This window comes from Dermacentor andersoni, chromosome 11 (genome assembly GCF_023375885.2).
Source record: "Dermacentor andersoni chromosome 11, qqDerAnde1_hic_scaffold, whole genome shotgun sequence".
Taxonomy (NCBI): Eukaryota; Metazoa; Arthropoda; class Arachnida; order Ixodida; family Ixodidae; genus Dermacentor; species Dermacentor andersoni.
Genome location: NC_092824.1, coordinates 121682609 through 121705963, shown reverse-complemented (window position 1 = coordinate 121705963; position 23355 = coordinate 121682609). Strand labels below are relative to the sequence as shown.

The 23355-nt window shown below is 44.2% G+C and overlaps 1 protein-coding gene across 4 annotated transcripts; it reads left to right on the top strand.

The window, feature by feature from the left end:
* Nucleotides 1–487: 487 nt before the first annotated feature.
* LOC126539331 (zinc finger Y-chromosomal protein 2-like) lies at nt 488–23300 on the top strand. 4 transcript variants are annotated; one of them, XM_055075518.1, is made up of 5 exons: nt 488–1393; nt 5625–5812; nt 16293–16465; nt 20218–20386; nt 22741–23300. In XM_055075518.1, the coding sequence occupies exons 1-5, from the start codon at nt 677–679 to the stop codon at nt 22991–22993; spliced, it is 1500 nt and encodes a 499-aa protein (XP_054931493.1). In that variant the 5' UTR covers nt 488–676; the 3' UTR covers nt 22994–23300. The 4 variants fall into 4 exon arrangements, with proteins under 4 accessions (XP_054931493.1, XP_050042091.1, XP_050042090.1 ...); XM_050186134.2 differs by having other exon boundaries at nt 5604–5812; nt 22744–23300; XM_050186133.2 differs by having other exon boundaries at nt 5604–5812.
* The last annotated feature ends 55 nt before the right edge of the window (nt 23301–23355 follow it).

Here is a 23355-nt window from a genome sequence, read left to right as displayed (position 1 = left end):
AAGCACCAGCGCAGGCACTCGTCGCACTGCACTTGCTCCCCGTCCCCCGCGGCCTTCACGTTTTTCGATGTCATTGCTAGGCCTACGTCCCTAGACCCAACGAGCAAGTTCGCCAAATCACTCACGCAAACCCGACCACGACCGCTATCCCAAACAAAAACAAAGAATTATCACTCCCTACTCCATGTAAGAATCCGAAGAGCTAGCTGAAAGAAATACCCCCTAGGCCTAACGGGGGATCCGCCAGACCTAGACAAAGCCGGTACGTTTCCTACTCCTATCAAAAATTCAAAATTTGCGCCCCTACTCCATGCAAAAGAAAACACTTCAAAACACTAGCTAATAAAGATAAAAGAGTACTTAGCTACGAACGAAGTCGCTGAAGCCTCGGCCACAGGAGCGTCCGCGAGCCACGACCAACCACGCGTTTCGCGTTTCGCGCGCCGCCACCTGGCGCCGCTACTATACATCAAACTCCAGCGCAAGACGCCCATGGTCCTGCCCCTAGATGCTACGTGCTACTCGATGCGGCGACTGTTCGCAAATTTACCGATCGCTTTGCGATTTATCGGGTGGCGCCTGCTATGGTGTCATTCCACTGCGTTGGTAGCAAGGTTAAACAAAGACATTCAAGCCGGTTGTGTCCAGTAAACTGCGTTTGCCACTGTTTCCCAAGATGTCTGATGCTGTGTGTGGCTCAAGCGACCAACAAGACGCATCGGGTCTATGCAGCGATAGTGCTGTGCGAAAACGGCGCCAGCCTCGTAAGGACTATGCCGCTCTCTCAAATCCTCAGCTCGACGCTGATACTGACGAAGCTACATCCGACGATAACAGGTTAGACGACAGTGACGTTTCGGACTTGGGCGAGAACTCGGACCGCAAAGGTAATTCCGCTCGGATCTGCCATCGAAGTTCCTGTGTCTTCACCTGCGTCATCTGCTTCGCCGGTGCGGATGACAAGCGCTCCCACCTGGATCACCTGGCTGCGGCGCATCCGAATATGAAGACTCACTGCCTCGCGTGCGAGTCTCAATACGACACCTACCCGGACTACACGCAGCACCTCCGCGACTGCCACCCGCGGCTATCGCAGTCCATCGATAAGGCAGAAGGCGGCGGCACCAAGAGCAGTCTCTACTGCCTCGAGTGCGGCAAGGGGTTCGACAAGAGGTCTTACCTTTACCAGCACCGGGCGCAACATTTCATGCTGAATCGCATTCCGTGTGATGTGTGCGGCAAGTCGTTCCTGGAAGGAGCCATGATGGAGCGGCACTTGGAGACGCACAGAGAGGTGACACACAAATGTTCACGCTGCCTGCGCACGTTTCGGAGCGCGGTCGGCTTGGCCAGGCATGAGCGAGCACACCAGCGCCACAAGCAGTTCTGCTCGGTTAGAGACCATCTCCGTTTAAGCTTTGTCGATATGTGCACGTGCCTTCTTGGCAGCTGTGCACTGCATTGCGAACAGTGTGCCGCTTGCGGCCGTTTGCCGTTCTGTGTATTCTGGCGTACTTCTATCTTTCTATTTTTGGTAGTAGTGATGTGCACTTTATTAAGTCACATGCTCACATTCACATTACAGAAGCATATCGGATGTTTGAGCACATGCCTTCTTGACAGCCTCAGTGATATCTGCACTGCATTGGGAACAGCGTGCCGCTTGCGGCCGTTTTCCTATATTACATACACAGTAAGATGCTAAAGGTACATTTCTGATGCTCTTTACACTGTACATGTGCGAACTGCCACCTGACTGTGAGTGGCTGGTTTGCACTGCTGATATACAGGGTTTGTCCAAAAAAGTAATGTCAGTGATGATATTGTGAAGCCATTATATGTCGCAACGCTCTGGGAGCTGTTGGAATTGGCGGATGGGGAAGTTAGCTTGTGCATGTGTGGTTGCTCTGTCGTCTGCTGCCATCTGGAGAGCAAGAGCAGGCTTTTCCGTGAAACTCGTTTTAATCTCCCGTACAAGCCATAATGCAGCACTCGTTGAAACAAAAGATTGCCATTAACTTTTGTGTGAAACTCGGCAAGTTCGCAGCAGAAACGTTTCCTATGATAAAGATGGCCTTTGGCAAGAATTGTATGTCAGAACGTCAAGTCTACCAGTGCCACAAGGCCTTTTTGGAAGGACATAAAAACGCCAGCGAGGAAGCTGGGTGGCCGTCAGCGACCATCACCATGAAAATGTGACGAGTGTGAGGTAAGAGATCTTTCGGAACTCAGACCATCATTTGAGTGTCCGTTTAGTGGCACAGACATTGTACATTCCAAAAAAGTACCATTCACGAGATCTTGCCGAATAATTGGCAGATGTGAAAAGTGTGCTCCAAGATTGTACCCAAAGTGTTAACAGACGACCAAAACATCGCACTGAGTTGAAATGTGCCAAGAACTTTCGGACTTGTGTGAAAGTGACCCTCACTATTTAGACAATGTCATCACAGGTGACGAGGCTTGGTTGTTTGAATACAACCCCGAAACAAAAAGTCAAATTGCGAAGTGGCACACGTCTGCGTCCCCTCGCCCCAAGAAGGCCAGAATGAGCAAATCAAGGGTTAAGACTACGCTCATTGCGTTGTTTGACATCAGGGGCATGTCCACCATGAGTTACACCACATGGTACAACCGTCAATGCCAAATTCTATGTGAAAGTGCCCAAGGGACTCAAATGAAGGTTTCATCGTGGCAGACCTGACATGGCGGGCGATTGGAAACTCCACCATGACAACGTGCCAGCCCACACCGTCTTCCTCGTGACCCACTTCCTGGTCTATTCAAAGGTGGCAATGGTTCCCCAGTTGCTCTAAAGTCCTGACGTGGCTCCCCCAAACTTCTTTTTTGTTTCCCCGCTTGAAAACTCCCCTGAACAGACATCACTTCGGGGCAGTTGACGAAGTCAAAGAGGCTTGCACCAAGACTCTAAAGGACATTCTGGAGGGGTCCTACCGTGATGCCTTCAACACCTGGAAATCTCGCTGGGAGCGATGTATCGACGCAGGAGGAGCCTATTTGGAACCTTATAATGTGTTGTACTGATCTGATGAATAATTTCTGTTTTAATCGACTTAGTGACATTACCTTTCGGACATACCCTGTATACTTAGCAATGCACTAACAGTCAGTGTTTGTTCCTGCAGTCTTGTCAGCTTTGCTCTTTGTTCTTGCTGTCTAAGCACCTACAAGCATGCAGTCGTAAAGTAATAAAGCACCTAAATGAATGGGCGCCCGCCGTGGTGGCTTAGCGCCTGTGGTGTTGTGCTGCTAAGCACAAGGTCGCGGGATTGAATCCTGGCTGCCACGGCTGCATTTCGATGGGGAGGAAATGCAAGAATGCCTGTGTCCCATGCATTGGGAACACGTCAAAGATGTCCAAGTGGTCGAAATTTCTGAAGTCCCCTACTACGGCATGCCTCATAATCATACCGTGGTTTTGGCACATGTGACCCTAGAATTTCATTAATTTAATTAAGGAATGGGCATCAAATGACCCATGCAGGCCAAATCAAAGTACCGATTTCCACTTAGTGATGGCTGAGGCACATTAGAGCAAGAGACAAATTCTATTATGCTTTGTCACCAGGTTGCTCTGTATATATAACAAGGTGCATTTTCCATTCCATGGATTCCAGTCTATACCGACGGCACAATGACTGTGCTCATTAAAACTGTCATGAACCCAATGAAGACGAATGAACTAATCCTTCAGTAAGTGGAAGCAGTCACATATAGTAGTCAACTGTATTGCATTGTCAAACCGTAACATTGTACAATATTGGCCAGTTATAAGTGCCCAAGGTAAAGCTGGGCACTGTGTAGCCAAAAGCCAGGTACGAGCACTATGCTTGGTTTAACACATGTGGTCAATGAGGAAGTTGGACAAGTTGTATCCTGTGGTCATTCATGGGCCCATACAGCTGGCATATTGTAGTTATATGTGGCAAACTGGGTCAATAAGATTGAACAGAAAGCAATAGCATGTGCCACACACTGTTGAATTTATGTACCTTTTATGACTAGAAAAACATTAAACATTGTAAACAGCCGGATTCAATGAACTTGCTATGCTAAACACAAGCAGCCAGTGCTCAAGGTTGTAAAATATGTTCATGACGAGCGACAATATTCCTTATTCTTGCATACACAAATACCATGTGTATGTAAGCATAAATAAACATTTAAATGCTAAAAAACATTGAGGAAAAAATGTTTCATTCAGACTTAAGGCTACCTTGTTGAAGAAAGTGTTCAGAGTAACTCTTCTCACAGCAGAAGCTCCCAATAGAGTCTCAACTGGCTTAATATATTGCTTCTCTGCTGTTCATAACACATTTGTATCTTTCTATGGATCAGTTTTGCAGAAGTCCTGCTAGTGAATAAAATTGCACTTAAAGGCAACCTGACCTAATTTTTTACTCCCATGCCTCAACTGTGGCATTAGATGATTTTATCGCTTTTTATCACATGACATCAGAGATCATGTGGTCTGCTCAAGTATTTGGGTTCCTTTTAGTCAAAAATTAGAATCTTTGCAAAAAGGTTGCCAGACTGAATTCTAATTTAATTTTGAATGCACTGCAGTTTTAATAGTATACTAAATCCACCTTGGCTAGTCGTTGCCAAAGCCTGTCGTGTAAATCGTGCTGCTTTGGGGGTTTGGTGCTAATGCCCTAGTCTATATTGTTCAACTCAAGATTAGGTGATATGAGAATGCGTTATAGGAGAAACCACCAAACATGTTTTGTTACAATGTTGCAGTAGTTTTGCAGAGAAAAATATATGGCTGTAGTTAAGGGCTACTTGCACTTGGTTAAAAAATCAATTGGTCTTCCATCAATGTCTTGCACATCTAGACTGGCTCCCACTGCATTTTTGGAAAAATTAATTGGGCTTGCAAGATATTTATTACTAATGTGGGACTGTAGGGGAAAGCAAACAAACCTCATGCAGAGACTAGTGGATGGTACAGCTAATTGCGTTCAAGTGCTCGGAGGTGCTTCCAGTTGCTCTGGAAGCAGATGAATGTTTGGCTTGGGCTCTCTGGGTTTAATCTTGAGAGCATTGCTGCAAACCGAGCCAAAGCAGGGTAGTGTACCATAATAAATAGCTGGAAGGTTAGCGATATATAGAGCTAGGGAAAAAACATAGTGAAGGAAACATTGCAAGCTGTATTTAATTTAGCCTATCATATAAAAATATTTAAGAGGCTTGATGACTTGTTATACAGATCACTGATTGGAAGAACGGACGTAGTACAAAAATGAAAATAATGAGCTTGGTGTAACATGCCACTGTCCCATTTCAAAGGCAGGGCTCGTAAGCTCCAGCCTTTTCTGTGTCACGTGCTGTCACTTGTCTGTAGAAATGACTCTTTGCTGCTGTAGTAGTTTGACAAAATATTTTGTTTTAGTGCCTTCTTTTAATAAAGGGAAAAGCGGACATCCACGGGTGGATGTCTGATTTTCCCTGTATTAATTACTTCTCTCCACCTTGCAGGTTTCCGCAGAACTACTACGTCAGTGCCTTTTTTTGTATGTGTATACCACATTCTTTGACATGTGTAAAGTTGATGACACAGAACCATGTTGCTATGTCAGGTTTGTGGCACCTTCTACCAGACGGCGATTGCACTGGAGGTCCACATATGCACCTGGCACCGAGACCGGGAAGACCGGCATTGCTGCTCCCTGTGCCAGAAGGAGTACAGCAATCCAGACTGTCTGCGCCAGCACATGACGCACAAGCATGGCAGCAAGATGGGTGGCGAGCCATCATTCTCTTGCCACATCTGTGACCGCCGCTTTAGGTAGGACCACCTGCACTTTTGAGGTTAACTTTGTGGTGGGAATCGAAAGGTTTTGGTTTACATTAGCGGAACCACAGGTAGTAGGCATGATGGTTAAACCAAAAATTTGCATGTTGTGTCAACAGAAAAGCTGTAAAATCTTGGAAATCTGCAGTTAGGGGCTTGTAAGCAGGGAAATTTCATACCACATTGCCATAAATTATGGCAAACATTTTACACTGAAGTGTTTCACGTTTTTGTGCCTGAAATATGTGTGAATATATTTATCTATATTTATGACATCTTTTGATATCTTGCTTGCTTTTAAGAAAGTGTGTTGTGTAGTGCCACAGTCGCCTGATAGTCATGTAATACCCCTGTCAAGCGGGCAAGTTAAGTGCACTTACGGGGAGTGCACTTCGGTACCTTGAGTCACACTTTAGGCAACGCGCTTCTTAACGGGAAAACAGAGTGCACTCGCAGTAAAAACAAAATGGTGACAGACTAAGAGCGCGTTTTTAAAGATGTAAATTAACAAGAGAAAGCTGCTAAAAAGCGATTGTTTTAAGAAGAATTATATATAAAAACAAACTTCATCTATTTGTCTCAACAAAAAACGAAGAAGTTTTTATTATAAGTGTGTTGCAAGTCAATGCTGGCCAAGACGAATGCCTAGCCAATCCAAAACAACATGGCGGTGTGCGGCAGTTGATCCTGCTCATAATCGTGCTAAAACAGCATATATGAGCGAGTATATATGAGCAAAGACGGCAAGTTCGATATTTAGCTACACTGCAAAATGCCACGCACACGGTTCAAAGCACGACCGGCGTGGTCAGCACGCTTTCACACCAAAATAAACACGAACTGAATGAGCATGGCGGCACCGCAATGCCGCATCATTCTGGCGCCGTTAGTTGCGTACATGATAAATTCGTTTCTTTGTTGTGCTGTTTCGCTTCTCGCTAAACACAAATTATATTGTTAAAAGCTGCTCAATAACTGAAATGAACATTTGTGTCCTTTTTCTATGCATTACATTTTGCGTCGTTGAAAGCGTTGGTGGCGAGGCTAGGCACTCCTTCAAACCGTTGGCGGCGAGACTACGCACTCGGCCAGCAAAGTGCGTTCCGTGAACGTACTCCGACTTGAGTGCACTCATATGAGAGTACACTCCGCTGCGACGTTAAGATTTGGTAAAGTGCACTTAAAAACCGAGTGCACTCGCCGTAAGTGCACTTAACTTGCCCGCTTGACAGGGGTATAACCTTCACGGTACACAGGCTTTGTCAGACACATTGCATGCAGTATTGCAAACCTTGCAGTCGCTGCATTTGGAATGGCTGCAGCTCTCAGTGGCTTTGGTAGCGTGCAGTCATAATGGCTCACGACTTCCTCACTCTCAATCATCTAACTGTATATGGTGAAAAGAAACTTGCAGGTATAAACGTGTAAAACAAACTCAGTTAAAGTGTCAATGCTTTTTTTGTTTATCTGGGCCTTTTTTAATTTTGTGGGACAAGGACGATTTCTCTCCTTGAAATTTTTCACAGGTTGCTCTACTGGTGCTTTGCTTTGCCTTGCAGTGTCAGTGTTTCTTTGCCTGGTTAATTAGATGGGTTTTTGTGCCACAAGGTGTTCCTGCAGTGCTGCAGGGGCAAGACAAAACAGTCACTTGGTGCCATATAGGTTTAAGTTGTGTTTTGCACCTGCGATGAGGTTCGTTGGGCTCGTCAAGCAGCAGCCAGAAACACAGCGGCTGCAGTGATAGTTCAGCTAGATCAGCGAACTGGCTGCGTGACATGCAATGGCGACAATGCCTTCTAGCATGCCGTTCTTTGTCTGGCTCCGAGACATGCGATAACGACTTTCCAGTGCCATTCTTCTTTCTTACACGCCTATCGTTATGATTGGGGGTTCAATCCCATCGCTCGTGATCCGTTGTCAAGATTGGAGTCTGGCATGAATTCGAAGGTAGCTGGCCCATGCCGTCGTCCAACTTATCCACGCTGAGGACGTTGATTAAGGGAAGGACTGCTTCTCATCGAGAACAAGGAATACGGGTTTATTTACAGTATTTACATGCAGTTCATCAGTCTAGCATGACTGCGAGAGAAACTACGTCAGTCTAACACGACTGCTTGAGAGAGTGTCTCAGTCTAACGTGACTGCTTAAGAAAGTGTGTCGAGCATCCGCACAACAGCAGTTTTTAAACACTCGGTCCTCCCGCGATACAAGGTGACGCGAACGTTCGTTTAGTCATCGCAAACTAGCCGCCTCTCCGGGGGACGGTTTACACACACACACATGCACACACACACGTGTTCACGGTCCGAAACCGACACCACACGAATTTTGTAGAACTCGGAACCGTCGCGGGTAGCGCTTTGTCTTGTGTCTTGGTCGGTGCGTGGGAAGGAGCCTCCGTCAGCGTTCCCGCGGCAACTCCCCCACCCGTAGGAGATCAGGTCCGCGTTGTCGTGTTGCGCACAAAGCCTGCTTCGTCGAACTCCTTCAGTCACAACGCATCCTAGCTGAAGCGACGGAGAGTGGAGGATGCGCGTATTGTTACCGACACAAAGTCGACTTAGTCACGCCGTGGCTAGAGGTTGGCGGCGTCACTCCCGGAATGTTGCCTCCACAGTCGCAACTGGTTGGCAAAACTTGCACTGCAGCTGGCCGTTCTTAACAGCGCCTCCATGGCCCGGAAAATCTCGACTGTCTAGCGCTGACAACCGCTGGGCAGGAAGAGAACGGCTGGTGGCCAGGGGGTGATGTCTTGGCTCGCAGTAACCACTTGTGCAATGATGTCACCACCCCAAAACATCCAAGGACAGGCAACTGCGAAATGAACCCCACAACACGGCTCTGCGCCGAGATGACGTACCTTGGCTCTCACTTTAGACCCGCTAGGCTTCAAAAAAAAAAAAAAAGCATAAGTGCAGGAACAAAAAAAAAATGCTGCATTTCGCTATGCCAATTTCTAAAGCAATTTCGTGCTGACAAATTCAGCAATCATGGACGGAATCCTGCTAAATGAGAGGGGATCTTCTTGGCTTAATAAAATGAACACTAGTAACCCTAAAATTTAGGCGGGACCCTCAAACGCAGAATTCAAATTAGCCTGCTCAAACCATCCGCATTGCTATGCAACTTTCCCTTCTTATATCTAACGGAGAAGTTGTACTCTTGAAGAGTGAGGCTCCATCGAAGCAAGCGGCCATTTTTGTGTGACATTTGATTGAGCCACGTCAGAGGACAGTGGTCGGTCTCGAAGATGAACTTCGCTCCATACAAGTAACACGACAACTTCTGGGCGGCCCAAACTAAACAAGCGCATTCCTTCTTCGAAGCACTGTAGGTTTCCTCTCTTACATTTAGTTTACGGCTGGCATAGAGGATAGGATGCTCCTCGTTATCATCGCCGACCTGACTAAGTACCATGCCCATACCTCTGTCGCTTGCGTCGCATTGAACTATGAATTCCTTTGTGTAGTCTGGTGCGCAAAGCACAGGACGAGAAACCAATAGCGTTTTCAAACTGTGGAAAGCGTTCTCTTTGTCCTTATCCCAGTGTACGTTACTCGGTGCTCCCTTTCGGAGGGCGTCCGTTAATGGACTTGCCATTTGCGAGTAATTCGGAATGTGCCGTTGATAGTACCCCACAAGTCCCAAAAATGAACGAAGGTCTGTTTTTGTGCGCGGCTGAGAAAATTCTCCAATCGTAGCTATTTTCAGCTCGGCTGGCCGTCTCATGCCCTGACCGACAACATGGCCCAGATAAGTAACCTGCGAACAACCAAACCTACACTTTTCCGCTTTCATCGTTAAGCCGGCTTCCCTCAACCGTGAGAACACCTGTTTGAGGTGCGATACGTGTTGTTCCCAGCTGTCCGAAAAAATTGCTACATCATCAAGATTGGGCAAGGCGAACTCCTGCAAGTCTTTTAGGACAATATCCATTAACTTAGAGAAGCTAAACAGCGCGTTCTTCAGCCCGAAGCTGAGAGCGAGAGGGCGAAAAGTGCCTACAGGTGAGATGAATGCGGCATAGCGGCTGGCACTTTCTGAAAGGGGAACTTGCCAGTACCCCCACACGAGATCTATAGTTAAAATGTATTTAGCAGCGCTAACTCTTTCCATTCATTCCTCAATGTTGGGTATCGGGTACAGCTGATCCCTAGTGATGGAATTTAACTTCCTGTAGTCAACACACGGACGAGAGTCCTTGTTAGGGGTTTCTACCAGTATTAGCGGTGACGTGTAGTCACTCTCAGCGGGCTCAATAACTCCCAACTCCAGCATGTGCTGTATCTCTGCCTCCATAATCTCTCTCTGTCTTGGAGACACCATGTAAGGCTTTGATCTTACTGGTTCGGTTGATGTCAGCTCAATTTCATGCGTTATTAGTTCGGTTCTACCGGGCCGATCGCTGAATCTGTCGAGATATTCCCCTAACACCTCTTTTAGCTCATCTAGCTGCTCGGGTCTTAGAGCGTGCGAGCTTACCGAGTGTTCTACTACTTCTAGGCCGATTTCAGAGTTGGAGGTCGCTCTATACTCCTTAAACTTGGTACTAGTGCCATCCTGCTCTTTGATGGTATAGTTAACGACTCCGCTCCGCTCTACATACGGCTTCATCAAATTACAGTGATATATCCTCACTTCCTTCCTGCGACCGGGCATTTTCAGAGCATAGTTAGTATCTGAAAGTTTGTGCAACACTTTAACGGGCCCGTCCCAGTGAACTTCAAGCTTGTTTTTTCTTGAAGGTTTGAGGATCATTACCTGGTCTCCGGCGTTTAACGTACGAAGCCTCGCATTCTTGTCGTAATAGAATTTGGCGTTCTTTTGAGCTACTCCCATGTTCTTTCCGACTAGTTCTTGGGTTGCGCTTAGCCGTTCCAGCAAATTTAGCACGTATTCAACCACTGTTGGACTCTCCCCTCTTTCCTCCCACATCTCTCTTAACATTCTCAGTGGAGAACGGAGTGTCCTCCCATACACTAGTTCTGCTGGCGAGAACCCTGTCGCTTCATGTGGAACTGTCGCAAAGCGAACAAAGTTACCGACAGACAGTTCTCCCAGTCCTTCTTGTGCTCGTAACAGAGCGCACGCAAAACTCACTTAAGCACCGAATGCCACCTCTCTACACTGTTTGACTGAGGGTGATAGACAAAACTGTGTATTAACCTTACCCCGCACTTTTGCAAGAATGTGGAAATCAGTGCGCTCGTGAATACTGACCCTTGATCTGCCTGAATTTCGGCTGGAAACCCAACTCGTGCAAACACTGTCAAAAGCGCGTCTACTACTTCGGTGGAGTTGAGCTCTTTCAGAGGGATTGCTTCTGGAAACTTTGTAGCCAGACACAGCATGGTAAACAAGTACCTGTAGCCCGATTTTGTTTTTGGAAGGGGCCCTACCGTGTCTATTACAAGTCGTCTGAAAGGCTCTGTTATTAAGGGCACTACCTTCAGTGGAGCTTTCCATGTCTCTCCTGGTTTACCAGAACGCTGGCAGGCGTCGCATGATCTTACAAAGTTTTCTACGTCTTTGAAACAGCCAGGCCAGTAGTGTTCCATAAGCAATCTTTCCTTTGATTTGTTTATGCCTAGGTGGCCAGACCACCCATTTCCATGACAGAGACTCAAAAGGTCCTCCCTATACTTAGTAGGTATGACTCACTGATCTAGAATCCTACCCTTTTGATCTCTGTAGTGCCGATACAACAATCCTTCTCTCTCATGTATCGTCACGTTGCGCCTAGCAATGCCTTCTTTAGCTGTGTCATGTAATTTAGCTAAGCTCTCATCATTCTTTTGCTCGGCTGCCAATGACTCTATCCACACTTAAGAGCTGATCAAAGTTCTTTGAGGCCGGTGATAATAACGACCCTGTCTCACTTGTGAGTACGTCAGCTTGCTCTTCCTGCAGGCTTGAACTTTGACACTCTAGTGCTACGCTCTCATTGAACTGGTCAGCTGGCAGGCTTCCCTCAACTGTTTTTTTCGTCACTCGAGTCTAGCTCGGATTCGGTTATTGCAGTTATCTCCTTTGCTACTTCCGCTGGAGCAGCTTGTGCATTTTCGGCCGAAAGCGACGCGATTTTATGAGCTTGGCCTCGGGTCTATGCCTGTACTATGCCCTCTCCCAGTTTAAGCCCTTTGTCACACAGTAACTGATTCGAACGATTCGAAAAGATGTAAGGGTACTGCAGTGACAAAAATTTAGAAACTGCAGCCTCAGTCTCTAGCTCCCTGAATGGTCCACTGATTTTGACTTTTCCATGGGCAGACACACGCTGTGTTCTTCAACTTGTTTGATCCATGCTACTTCTCCGGTGAAGTCATCTACCGTCACGTAAGACGGATGGACAATGTCCATCGTGGCGGCACTGTCTCTTAGCACTCGGCATGGTTTGCCATAAACTTGCAGGTCGTGAAGATATGGACTTAAAAGTTCCATATTCTCGTCTTTTTCCTCTACGTAGGAGAAAACTACGCTAGGCTTCCCGCAGTTTACAGCTATATGTCCCAGTTTGTGGCATTTGTAACAGCGAATTGGTCTAAAATATTCGAATTTTCTTTTCTGTTCTTTTTATGCGGTTTCTCCATTAAGTTTCTCCTCGCTCTTTTCTGCGGGCTTTTCCTCAATGTCTACAGGCTCCGATCGTCTAGTCTGCGAACCCTTTTTCAACGGAAAGGGTTTCTGCGGTCCATTTCAACCGTCCCAGTTTCCGTCCTTGGCGTTCAACTTTCTGCGGGTTGCGTACTCTTCGGCTAATTCAGCCGCCCTTTCTACAGTGTTTACATTCCCTCTGTCTTGCACCCACAGTTTCACAGCTTGGGGGATGGTTTTGTAAAACTGCTCTAGACACGTGCATTCAATGATCATGTCTCTGCTGTCGTACGCTTCCGCGCTTTTCAGCCACTTGACTAGGTTGGCCTTTAAGCTATATGCAAACTCCAGATATCCCTCGCTATCTTTCTTGCCTGTGCTCCTAAACCTTTGCCGAAAAGCTTCGGCTGAAAGGCGGTATTTCTTCAGGAGACTAGCCTTAACTTTTGCATAATCATATGCATCCTGTGCACTCAGTCTGGCGATTACTTCCGCCGCCTCACATGGCAACATAGACAATAACCGCTGTGGCCATGTACTCGGGCCGAAGTTCATCTTTTCGCAAGTCCTTTCAAAATTGCTTAGGAACAAGCCTATGTCGGTCCCGACCTCAAATGGCTTTAATAGCCTGTCCATGCGGTACGATTCTGCCTCACTTGATCATCCCAGAGTGCCTTCACTTCCTTGAGACAATTCCAAACGTTCGCTTTCAAGTTCAAGTTGCATTTTTCTTAACTCGCGATCTTTATCGCGTTCCTCTCTCTCTCTGTCCCGTTCTTCTCTTTCTCTTTCCCGTTCTTCTCTTTCTCTGTCCCGTTTCTCTCATTTTTTTAGAAGTTCAAACCCCATTTCAATTTCTTCCTCACTGGCCTTTTCGGAAATTAGCTCCAATAATTCCGATTTTAGCATTTCCTTGCGTACATCTAGGCCAAGTTCCTCACCAACAATCAACAATTCATCGTCTCTCAGCAGTGACCTTAACTTCATGATTGCTGCTTTACTGCCTTGGTCCTGCTCGCTAAATCTAGCTAGGAAAACACAACCTAGCTAACACTCAACAATCTAGCTTCCCTACTGTTCTAAACAGAACAACCACAAAATGAAGCCTAGAGAGTCAAAGCAAGAACCAAGCACTCACCGCAGTCACAGCACCACGTTGCAAAGTCCATCCCACCGCTGCCACCAGTTGTTATGATTGGGGGTTCAATCCCAGCGCTGGGTGATCCGTTGTCAAGATTGGAGTTCGGCATGAATTCAAAGGTAGCTGGCCCATGCCGTTGTCCAACTTATCCACGCTGAGGACGTTGATGAAGGGAAGGACTGCTTCTCATCGAGAACAAGGAATACGGGTTTATTTACAGTATTTACATGTAGTTCATCAGTCTAGCATGACTGCGAGAGAAACTACGTCAGTCTAACACGACTGCTTGAGAGAGTGTCTCAGTCTAACGTGACTGCTTAAGAAAGTGTGTCGAGCATCCGCACAACAGCAGTTTTTAAACACTCGGTCCTCCCACGATACAAGGTGACGCGAACGTTCGTTTAGTCATCGCAAACTAGCCGCCTCTCCGGGGGACGGTTTACACACACACACACATGCACACACACACGTGTTCACGGTTTGAAACCGACACCACACGAATTTCGTAGAACTCGGAATTGTCGCGGGTAGCGCGTTGTCTTGCGTCTTGGTCGGTGCGTGGGAAGGAGCCTCCGTCGGCGTTCCCACGGCAACTCCCCCACCCGTAGGAGATCAGGTCCGCGTTGTCGTGTTGCGCACAAAGCCTGCTTCGTCGAACTCCTTCAGTCACAACGCATCCTAGCTGAAGCGACGGAGAGTGGAGGATGCGCGTATTGTCACCGACACGAAGTCGACTTAGTCACGCCGTGGCTAGAGGTTGGTGACGTCGCTCCCGGAATGTTGCCTCCACAGTCGCAACTGGTTGGCAAAACTTGCACTGCAGCTGGCCGTTCTTAACACTATTTAATAGTAATCTCGTTGGAACCCTTCCACTTTGCTACCTTAATACCTCATCGTATTCTTTATTTGTGTTCTTTAATTCAACATGGTATTTAGGTTGGCAGATCAAGTTGGTCGACCACTGGGCATGGTCTTCCAGTTTGTGCAGTTCAGCCTATGCTTGAGCTCATCTGCACGTAAGAAGCAAGTGACCAAAAAGACGTTCGCATGTGGCGAGCACTACATTGAGCTATCATGTGCTGGGCAAGCTGAAGATTGATTATTGCTGATTCTTTATCGAAGTGCTCGTCGTAGCGGACTTTGCCATTGTCTTCATTGTGGCGAGACTATTTTTGCTATCAGTGAAAAGGAAGAAGGAAAGACCTATTTATGCAACTGTGAAATGCAAATTAAAGGCATGTACTCAATGGTCTTGAAAATATTTTTTAATTCTCTTGGCACTGATTAAAAAAATATCAAGTGAAGCTGTACTTTCCTGCCTCATTTTTTCTCACTTTGAATATGTGGTAACAGTTACATGATTTGCATTCTTTAGTAATAGTCTTATAAACATGCATCCTTTTGTTGTGAAACCAGCCAGAGTTGCGTCTTGAATTTTTGCAAATTTCTGAATGAATAATAATAATGATAATAATGATGACAACAACAACAACAATAATAATAATAATAATAATTGAAAACATCCAAAAGCAAAACAAGGAAACGGGCCTGTCTAAGCCCATGAGGACTTGTGTGACTACGCCCGGCAGAGTCGGTACAGTGATATGGTTACATATTTACATAACAGGTGAAAAGGTAGACATTTACATAATAACATATTTTTGCCAACTTTCAGAAGAATAGTTGGTAGTATTACCTGTTAGGAGACAATGACATAGCAAAGACAAAAGCATACATAACAAAAGTAACGAATCAGACCTAAAATTCAACATTTCATCATTAATTTCTTCAACTGTTTTTTGGAAGTTGCCAAAAAGAATTCATCAGCCAAATCATTTAATATTTTTGGGATGTATACACTTCTTCTTGCTTCTCCATACTTAGTAGCAGAATAGGGTACTTGTAAATTGTTTTTTGTTTCTTAACAATTGAGGTGCAACGTATGCCTCGTTGAATTCATTGCTCCAATTATGCTGCATATAACCGTTCTGGTAAATAAATCATTGAATATGCAAATTCCTAATTCATGAAAAATATTATTGTAATGTAGTGTAGTACCATAATCAACATTTTTTAATATGTTTTTTAGTAATTTATCAATAAGATTTTTCCAGTGCTCTGCACAAAAGGCGAAGATCGTTATGCTGTACCTCAGCACACTGTATGCTAGCGCATGAACTATAATTTTCTTGACTGGTAGAGGTACTAAAAACCCTTTATGTTGAAAAGTGTTGAAAAATAATAATAATAATAATAATAATGCTAATCACAACGACAACAAAAGTTGGCCACTTTTTTTTGTACAGCAACCTGTGACATCAGAGAGCTGCATTGAGAAATGTAAAGATGTGATTGCCTATGATTCACTTGGTCATTTTGCTGGCATACTATGGAAGCGCAGTCAAGGGCGGCAGAAAACTGGGTGGGCCAATGAATTAGGAAATTCGCCGGCACAAGCTGGAATCAGCTGGCACAGGACAGGGGTAATTGGAGATTGCAGGTACATAAGATAGGCTGATGATGATGATGATACCACACCATTGGCAGCAGTAAAAGTGTACTATTTGCTAGTTTAGAGTTGTAAATGATCAATCTAGGTTGACCTGATATTTTTTCTTAATGTACCTCTGAGTTTAATAAAATGTTTAATTTTAGCTGTTCATCATTCCAAGTGTCTAGTCCCTGGGCAGTACTATACCTGACCGCATTGTGCCTTTGCTTGCATATGCTCTGTGCAGGTGGAAGTCAAGCCTGAAGATGCATGCTAAGCTTCACGAAGCAATGGACAGCAATGCCAATGTCGAGGTGTTTAAGTGCAGAACGTGCGGACAGATATGTCCCAGCCAGTGCTCTCTCAAGGCTCACATGATCAAACATAGTGATCGTAGGCAGTTCCCCTGTGAAATTTGCGGTATGTGCACCTTTGCTGATCAAAACAAGAACCACACGTACAATGAGTTGGGGGCTGCTATTAAAGGCCAACTGTAATAAAATTTCACTTTGGCTAAATTGGCTGTTAATGAGTAGTGTATATTATTGAAGCACTCTTGATGTGGCTTCATGGCTGGCAATTGTCTCATTTTTTTCATTAGCAGCCTTTAAAAAATAGCATCTAAGGAGATGACAAGTGTACCTGGTCGTGAGTGGATATGACGCGAATTGCAGACCTCTTGAGATTTCCAGCGTGCCATAGCTATTGAGTATCTAATCTTGGAGGGCATGCCGAAGAGATGAGCTGGTTCTCAATGTTCCAGGTTTTGCATCATTTGTGGCAAGCGCTAATGGCAGCATTTTTTCTAATTTTAGAGTCAAGCAGTTTATATTTGTGATATTTTCGTTGCACATCCACACATATTCCTAGATGCAAAATATTGCACGGAGGCTACTCTATATATATAAGCTATCTGAATCTGAACCTATAGACATTTTATGTGACCTAGTTGACCTTTAAACTGCAAGCAGCTAGTGCACCTGACTGAGCAGGCTCACGGAATGTCACAGGCTGCTTATTCCATTAACCCTTTCAACCGCCAATGAATTATGTTGATTGAAAAATTACTTTCACTGCATTTCCTGCATATTCAAAATGATAAAAAGCATACAGCTGCAGAATAGATGAAGAATTCTCGATTGTTTAGCCAGTTTTGTCAAGTTTACAGAATATGGAGTCCATGTGAAAACTCCCTACAGAACATTACATATGAGAACATCAACTATATCATGTCTAGCAGGCTTGAAAAGTACCTATTCGGGCACTTGAAAAGTATACCTGGTGCAGCATACTGAAAAACCATGAAAGGAGTGAACCCACTAAACAATATGACATGCTCGCACCGAGCAAGTACACACAGCCATCTACCTTCCCACTCGTTTTACTAAAACATTTTGAGCCTGTTATTCAAGCTTGCAATACGACTACAATCAGAATATTTTCAAGATGCAGGCAACACATTTTAAATACTGTTACTTTCATCAATGCTTTCGCTGTTGACGCACTTTCTTGGCATACACAGATGCGTACACAGCATCTCAAAGGGTTAAATATAGCATATCTGGTGCATTCATACTTCTTTCAGGCTAGTTGATTTCATTCTCGGAAGGAAAAGTTACTACAGAAAAGCTCAGAGATCAGCAAAAAGGCACATGGAATGGCAAGGCAGAGACTTCTGTTGTTGTTAAATCATCATTCATGTCCCAGAGCAGCGCTGGCTACAAGAGATGCTGTAGTGGAGGGTGCAATTTTGACAACCTGGGGTTCGTTCAAGGATTCCCAATGTGAATGGTTTTTTTTTTCTTTTTTTTTTTCTTTTGCTTCTTCAGGTAGCTGTCAACTCCATAATTATGGTACAAAGCGTCGCTTCCTCAAGAGTGCCATAAATCATTTTTACAGCACCTTTTATGCAATCTGTTCAAAGCATGTGTCAAGTGCAGTGTGGCTTTAGACATGAAAAAGGAGACTCATCATATTACTGAAAGCGGAGGTGGTGGCCATATGGTATCACAAACAGCTTAAGAGCTCACCAGTCAGCCTGGTGCAGTGGTTGGAGGCCATAGAATGACCATCTTGCTGAGAGCTGCCAAATTGGCCCTTGCACTTGTGTGCAACCTTTGGAAATGCAGAGGGACACACTTTCCCTTCTTGCCTCATTGAAGGCTGAATGGACACAGCCTTTGGCAGCATGGCCATCAGTAATGCCTGGTACCACGAGGTCGCTTCCACAGGCTTTGATGATGTGATGAGTCTCCTTTTTCTTGCCAGACACCGGGCTGCTCCTGGCATGCAATTTTAACTGGTTGCATTAAAAGGCAACATTATTATTTGTTGCGATCTCGGGGAATTGCGGCTCTACAGTGCAATTACTGGATCGATGGCTATCCAAGAAAGCAATCAAAAATGAAACGCATTTTCTGTCAGTACTCTTCTAGTGTGGACCCAAAGCTTGGTACAGGGGTGTTTTTGTATTCTGTCCCCGTTCAAGTCAGCCAGCTATCAAAACTGTGACCTTATACTATGTAGCAAAACACCATCAATATTATTAATGGAAACACCAACAAATGCACAGGTAAGCAACCATATTGCAGGTACCATTTACCACGTGCAAGGCACGCCTAGAGAATGCAGGATTCATTAAAACTTCTTTCTGGGCGAGTTGGCGCATACTTGATTTGAAAATTATAACAGCACTAACACATGCATCCACAAAGGAACAAGGACGAGACACAAGCGCTGTTTGTCAGCTAAATTTTATTGACGGAAGACGGATGCCTTATATAAGGCGAAAGGCAGAGGTGAAGTGGAAGGGAGCAATACAATCGGGAAAAAAATGACATTGCACATTGATGAACGTACGTGCCGGCAATCAACGGAAACGGGCACAGAAAATAAGAAAACTAGAAAAAGGCAAGGGATACTAACAGTCAATCAAATCAGTAAGCGGTCGCTTCTAAAAATTGAAGCTCTGCAGCAAATAGTGATACAGAGGGGGTGCTTACACGCTTGTGTCTCGTCCTTGTTCCTTTGTGGATGCATGTGTTAGTGCTGTTATAATTTTCAAATCAAGAGTGGAGAATATGCAGCTAAATCGGCAAAACCACGTGATTGCAGCTGAAAGCATGCCATAACTCCACAAGTTATTCTTGCAGGGCAATGATCTTTGAAGGATGATCTAACGTTCAGCCAAAGTGCCAATATATCTTGCTGGTTCTGCTACATGTTTTGCATTCTCTATGCTTATTTTGTGTGTAATAAGTACTGCAGGTGATATGTTTGCTTATAGTACTGCGTTTGCTGATATTTCCCTTAATAAAGTTGAAAGTCTGGCACTTTGTCCTGTAATTTACTGTGCAATTTGCAAGTAATTTGACTTTTGATAATTTTCTGTTTGTGTACTTAACTCTTTCCCTACCATGGGGAAAATAGGTGTTTTTGTAGGTTATGCCAATTTTTTTTTTCTGAAGGAAATACTGCACTCAGTATTTTATGTAATACATAAACAAAATGCAGAATGAATGCACTTTTCAGGTTGCTCCTGGAGGCGGCCGTTTTTGCTTTCCAGTTTGACGATCACGACGCTTCGGAGTGCATCCAGAAATGTGTGCCTGGGGGAAAAAGCGAATTGCTTAGAAAACAAAAATATAGTGCTCCTCCTTCATGTCCGATAGTGCAATGTGTCCATGAGCAGCATGGGAGGTCTCGAAAGTGGCATTTTAAGTCATTGTTAGCAGGCTAACGATGTCCAATGGGCACGGTACAGAAATAGTTACGGTATTCCTATAGCAGAAAACTAGTTTTGCCCTTCTTACAGTGATTCATTTTGAACACAGTTCTTTATGCCTTAGGCAGACATTAAGTATGGTGCTCCCTAAGCACACTAATATTTTACATTATTCACAGATACAGAGCTTATTAATTTACTACTGATGAGTATAAGGAAGCTGGCCACAATATCTTACTGTAAATTGAGCTGTCACATATATCTTCCTAAAAATTTATTATTGTCACAAACAATCACACACATAAAAAAGAAATAAAATTCTTCGAAGAAAACAAAGTGTACACTTAATTTTTGAAAAGAGCTACCAAGCATGCTGAATCATAATTTAAACTAACTAAGGCTATGATTCAGTGTGATATGTATAGATATATTTTTTTATTATATGCAGGTATAGCGTTCAAACGCAAATATGCCCTTAAGGAGCACTGCCAAGCAGTGCACTGTAGTGAGAAGAACTTTCAGTGCAGCACCTGTGGTCAGACCTTTGTTGTGAAGCGCTACCTGGACGCACACTTCAAGCAGGCACACATACCTGGCCCGCAGTCATTTACATGCAGGTATGTTAACAGCAGATGTCTGCTCAGTTTGTTCACATTGTGACAAAATGTGCAGTTCCAGAACAAGTCCTATGACGCACACTGCATTGATAAAATTTTTTGGAACATTCTTATCATTTGAGAGCTAAGATAATTGAACTGTTTTTGACTTGTGAACTGGCTGTTTGGTACATTTCTATACCTTATATATTCATTCTTTAATTCAGTCTGATGACTGTTGCACGTTTGGGTTCCTTGTGATAGTTTGCTTTTGCTTATGTGAAGTGTTTATCCAACACTTTTGGTGAAGTTGCTGGTGTCCTCATCCATTTTCGATACCTATTATTTTGTTGTGTGTTCCCTTTCTGTGTCCTTATTCCTCTTCTTTGACACAGGTGTACATTGTGTTCCTCCCTGAAGTAGTTGCCCATCTGTCCCACACATTTAATTATGCTTTTCATTTTGAATAAAAATGAGTATAAAGTAACATTAAAAATAAGTAATAAAAAAATTTGCAAAAAATTTATTTTTAATTAAAAAAACAGGCAGTAGAGATTTTCCCATAAAACACTTGGTTTCACAGTGTTATGTATTTAATATATTAGACAGCTTTTGTAATACATTTTTTCAGATGGGCATGTTTTCCAGGAGTGCGGATTTTTGGGCTAGTTGGTTTGTTTAGATATGCGGACGACTACCTCATGTATGATTTTAATTCAAGTAACACTGAAACATTGAATGACGTGGTTGCTGTGTTCAATGAATGTCTTGACAATCTGGTTATTATGCATGAGCTACCCAACAATAATGCTACCCAGTTTTTATATATCAAACTAAATCTGACTGCCAGTTATTGCTGTTGGGAATATCATCCTAGGGAAACAAAGATGCTGCTTCCGCGTGTCTCGACACATTTGAAGCTGGTGAAGCGAGCAACCGCAAACATGTTTTGTCAATGCGCTCTGCAAATTATGCTGGAAGTGTTTTTAGACAGAAAAAGTGGCTACTGGAAGCAGGCTAGCCCTATCCACATACTTTTATCAGTAACAGAAAATGCACTGAAAAAATTAAGGGAACCGGGTGGTAAGTGCAAGCGCAGCCAGGAAAGGAGGAAGAAGGTGGTTGTACTGTACATGCATACAATGGTTTAAAGAAAGTGTCCCGAAAAGTGGAAGTGGACATCATGTTTTCAGCTCTGCAAAAGCTATCCAGCATATGTAAGGCCACCGATCCATTGAGAAAGACGCGCCGAGAATGTGCGAAGAACCATCGGCCGCTGTTTGTGCACTGCGCACAAGGTGTTGTATATTGCTTCCCTTTCTCGTGCGACAAAGTGTACATAGGGCCGACAGGCAGATGGTTCAATGGCAGACTAAGGGAACACAAGCAAAAATTGAACTGTTATCGAGATAGACATGTCTCCATGCATTGTGATTATTGCAGTTGTAAACCACTGTTTAAGGATTGTTTAGTCGTGTTTAATAATACAGATAAATATATGCGGGAAATTGTAGAAGCAAGCTTGATTGCAAAAGAAGGTGCTAACTGCCTCAGCACTTCGTCGATTACTCTAAGCAGAAAGGAAACTGCCTATCTGGAAAATGTTGGGTTGTGCATGCAATGATTTCCACTCGTTTGGCCGGTATAAGTACTATGCTTTTCTGAAATAAAATTCGCTTGATAGCGCACATCCTGTAGTCTTTCTTGTGTGTGTCAATCCAGCGCTATGACTTCAATTGAGGGACATGTTTTGTTTCACTTGAAGTGTGTCACTCGCTATTAGTGTCAATAATGAGAAGTAGGATAGGAATTCTTAATGGTGTTAACGAAAATACCTTTGTGAATAAGTGCTCCTGCTGAAATGGCTTTACTCATAAGTATAGCATCGTGCAGCACCATTGGTTGAGAAGTAATACCAGACATAATAGAAAATGACAGCTTTTCTGTCTCATATAGCTATCTTTGGATTTGTGTTCTAAGCCAGGAAGAACAGCATGTAATCCACATCAAGTCTACAATCCTGTTCACCAAATTGCCTTTCCGAATTTTGCATGCATTTCTCGCTATCCTCTACATGTAATGGCTGAACAAACCTGCAATTCCTTGATAGCTGAGATCAAGCATGCAAGTAGTGAAAGGTCAGTCTATGGGCTAATGCATGGTGCATCATGTTGCCCTCTTTGCTTACTGAACATGTGTGCTAATCTAGCGCCAGAACATGCATTGAAATTTCCCAATGTATCTAATTGATGTGCCAGTGAAACCTTAAGCACAAACATTGTGGTGTGTTATAGTCTTGATAGTACCTGAACCAAGAAACCAATTTACATCACAAATCACCTGAACATCCCCTCTCCCTCCATTGTTTTTTCCAGCAGTTGTCCAAAGGTCTTTAAGACAGAAAAAAGCCTAAAGTCCCACTGGCGCTCCTGCCATGGTGACATCCCAAAGGACCACATCTGTGATATCTGCACCAAGGCGTTTGTGTCATTCAAAGACCTCAAGCGACACGCCCTCATTCATGGTGGCGACCGACAGTATGAGTGCAAGGACTGTGGCTCTGCCTTCTACAGGGTGGACAACCTGAGACGTCACCAGAAACAGGCCTGCAAGTACAGGGACCTTTGAGCGCAGTTCCACTGAACTGGAGTGCTGTTATGTTTACATTGTTTAACTTTGATTCAAGAACACACGAGTTGAGTGCCATTTAACCTTACTTTGAACATAAACTGTTTTCCATATGGAAGTGTGGCCCGAGAATGAGGTCACATAGGTTGGATCTTAGAACAGTCTTTTTCATTGAATGTGAGAGCATTTACAAAGTTAAGTTCATAGTGTCAGGTATGTGTCCTCAGATTTTTCTAGAAACCTGGCATCTATGTTGTCGCTGTTAAGGCATAAGCTGAAATAAACTTTTTACTGAGTGTGTATATAATGTGTACAGCAGCAGGGTTGCAACAGCAGGCCTGGAAAGGTAAAGTACCAGCTAC

Coding starts and splice junctions, on each gene's coding strand:
- LOC126539331 (XM_050186133.2), top strand. CDS start 677: ATGTCTGATGCTGTGTGTGGCTCAAGCGACCAACAAGACGCATCGGGT. Junction 1,394..5,603: donor GCCACAAGCAGTTCTGCTCG/GTTAGAGACCAT, acceptor TTGCTATGTCAG/GTTTGTGGCACCTTCTACCA. Junction 16,466..20,217: donor GTTCCCCTGTGAAATTTGCG/GTATGTGCACCT, acceptor TATTATATGCAG/GTATAGCGTTCAAACGCAAA.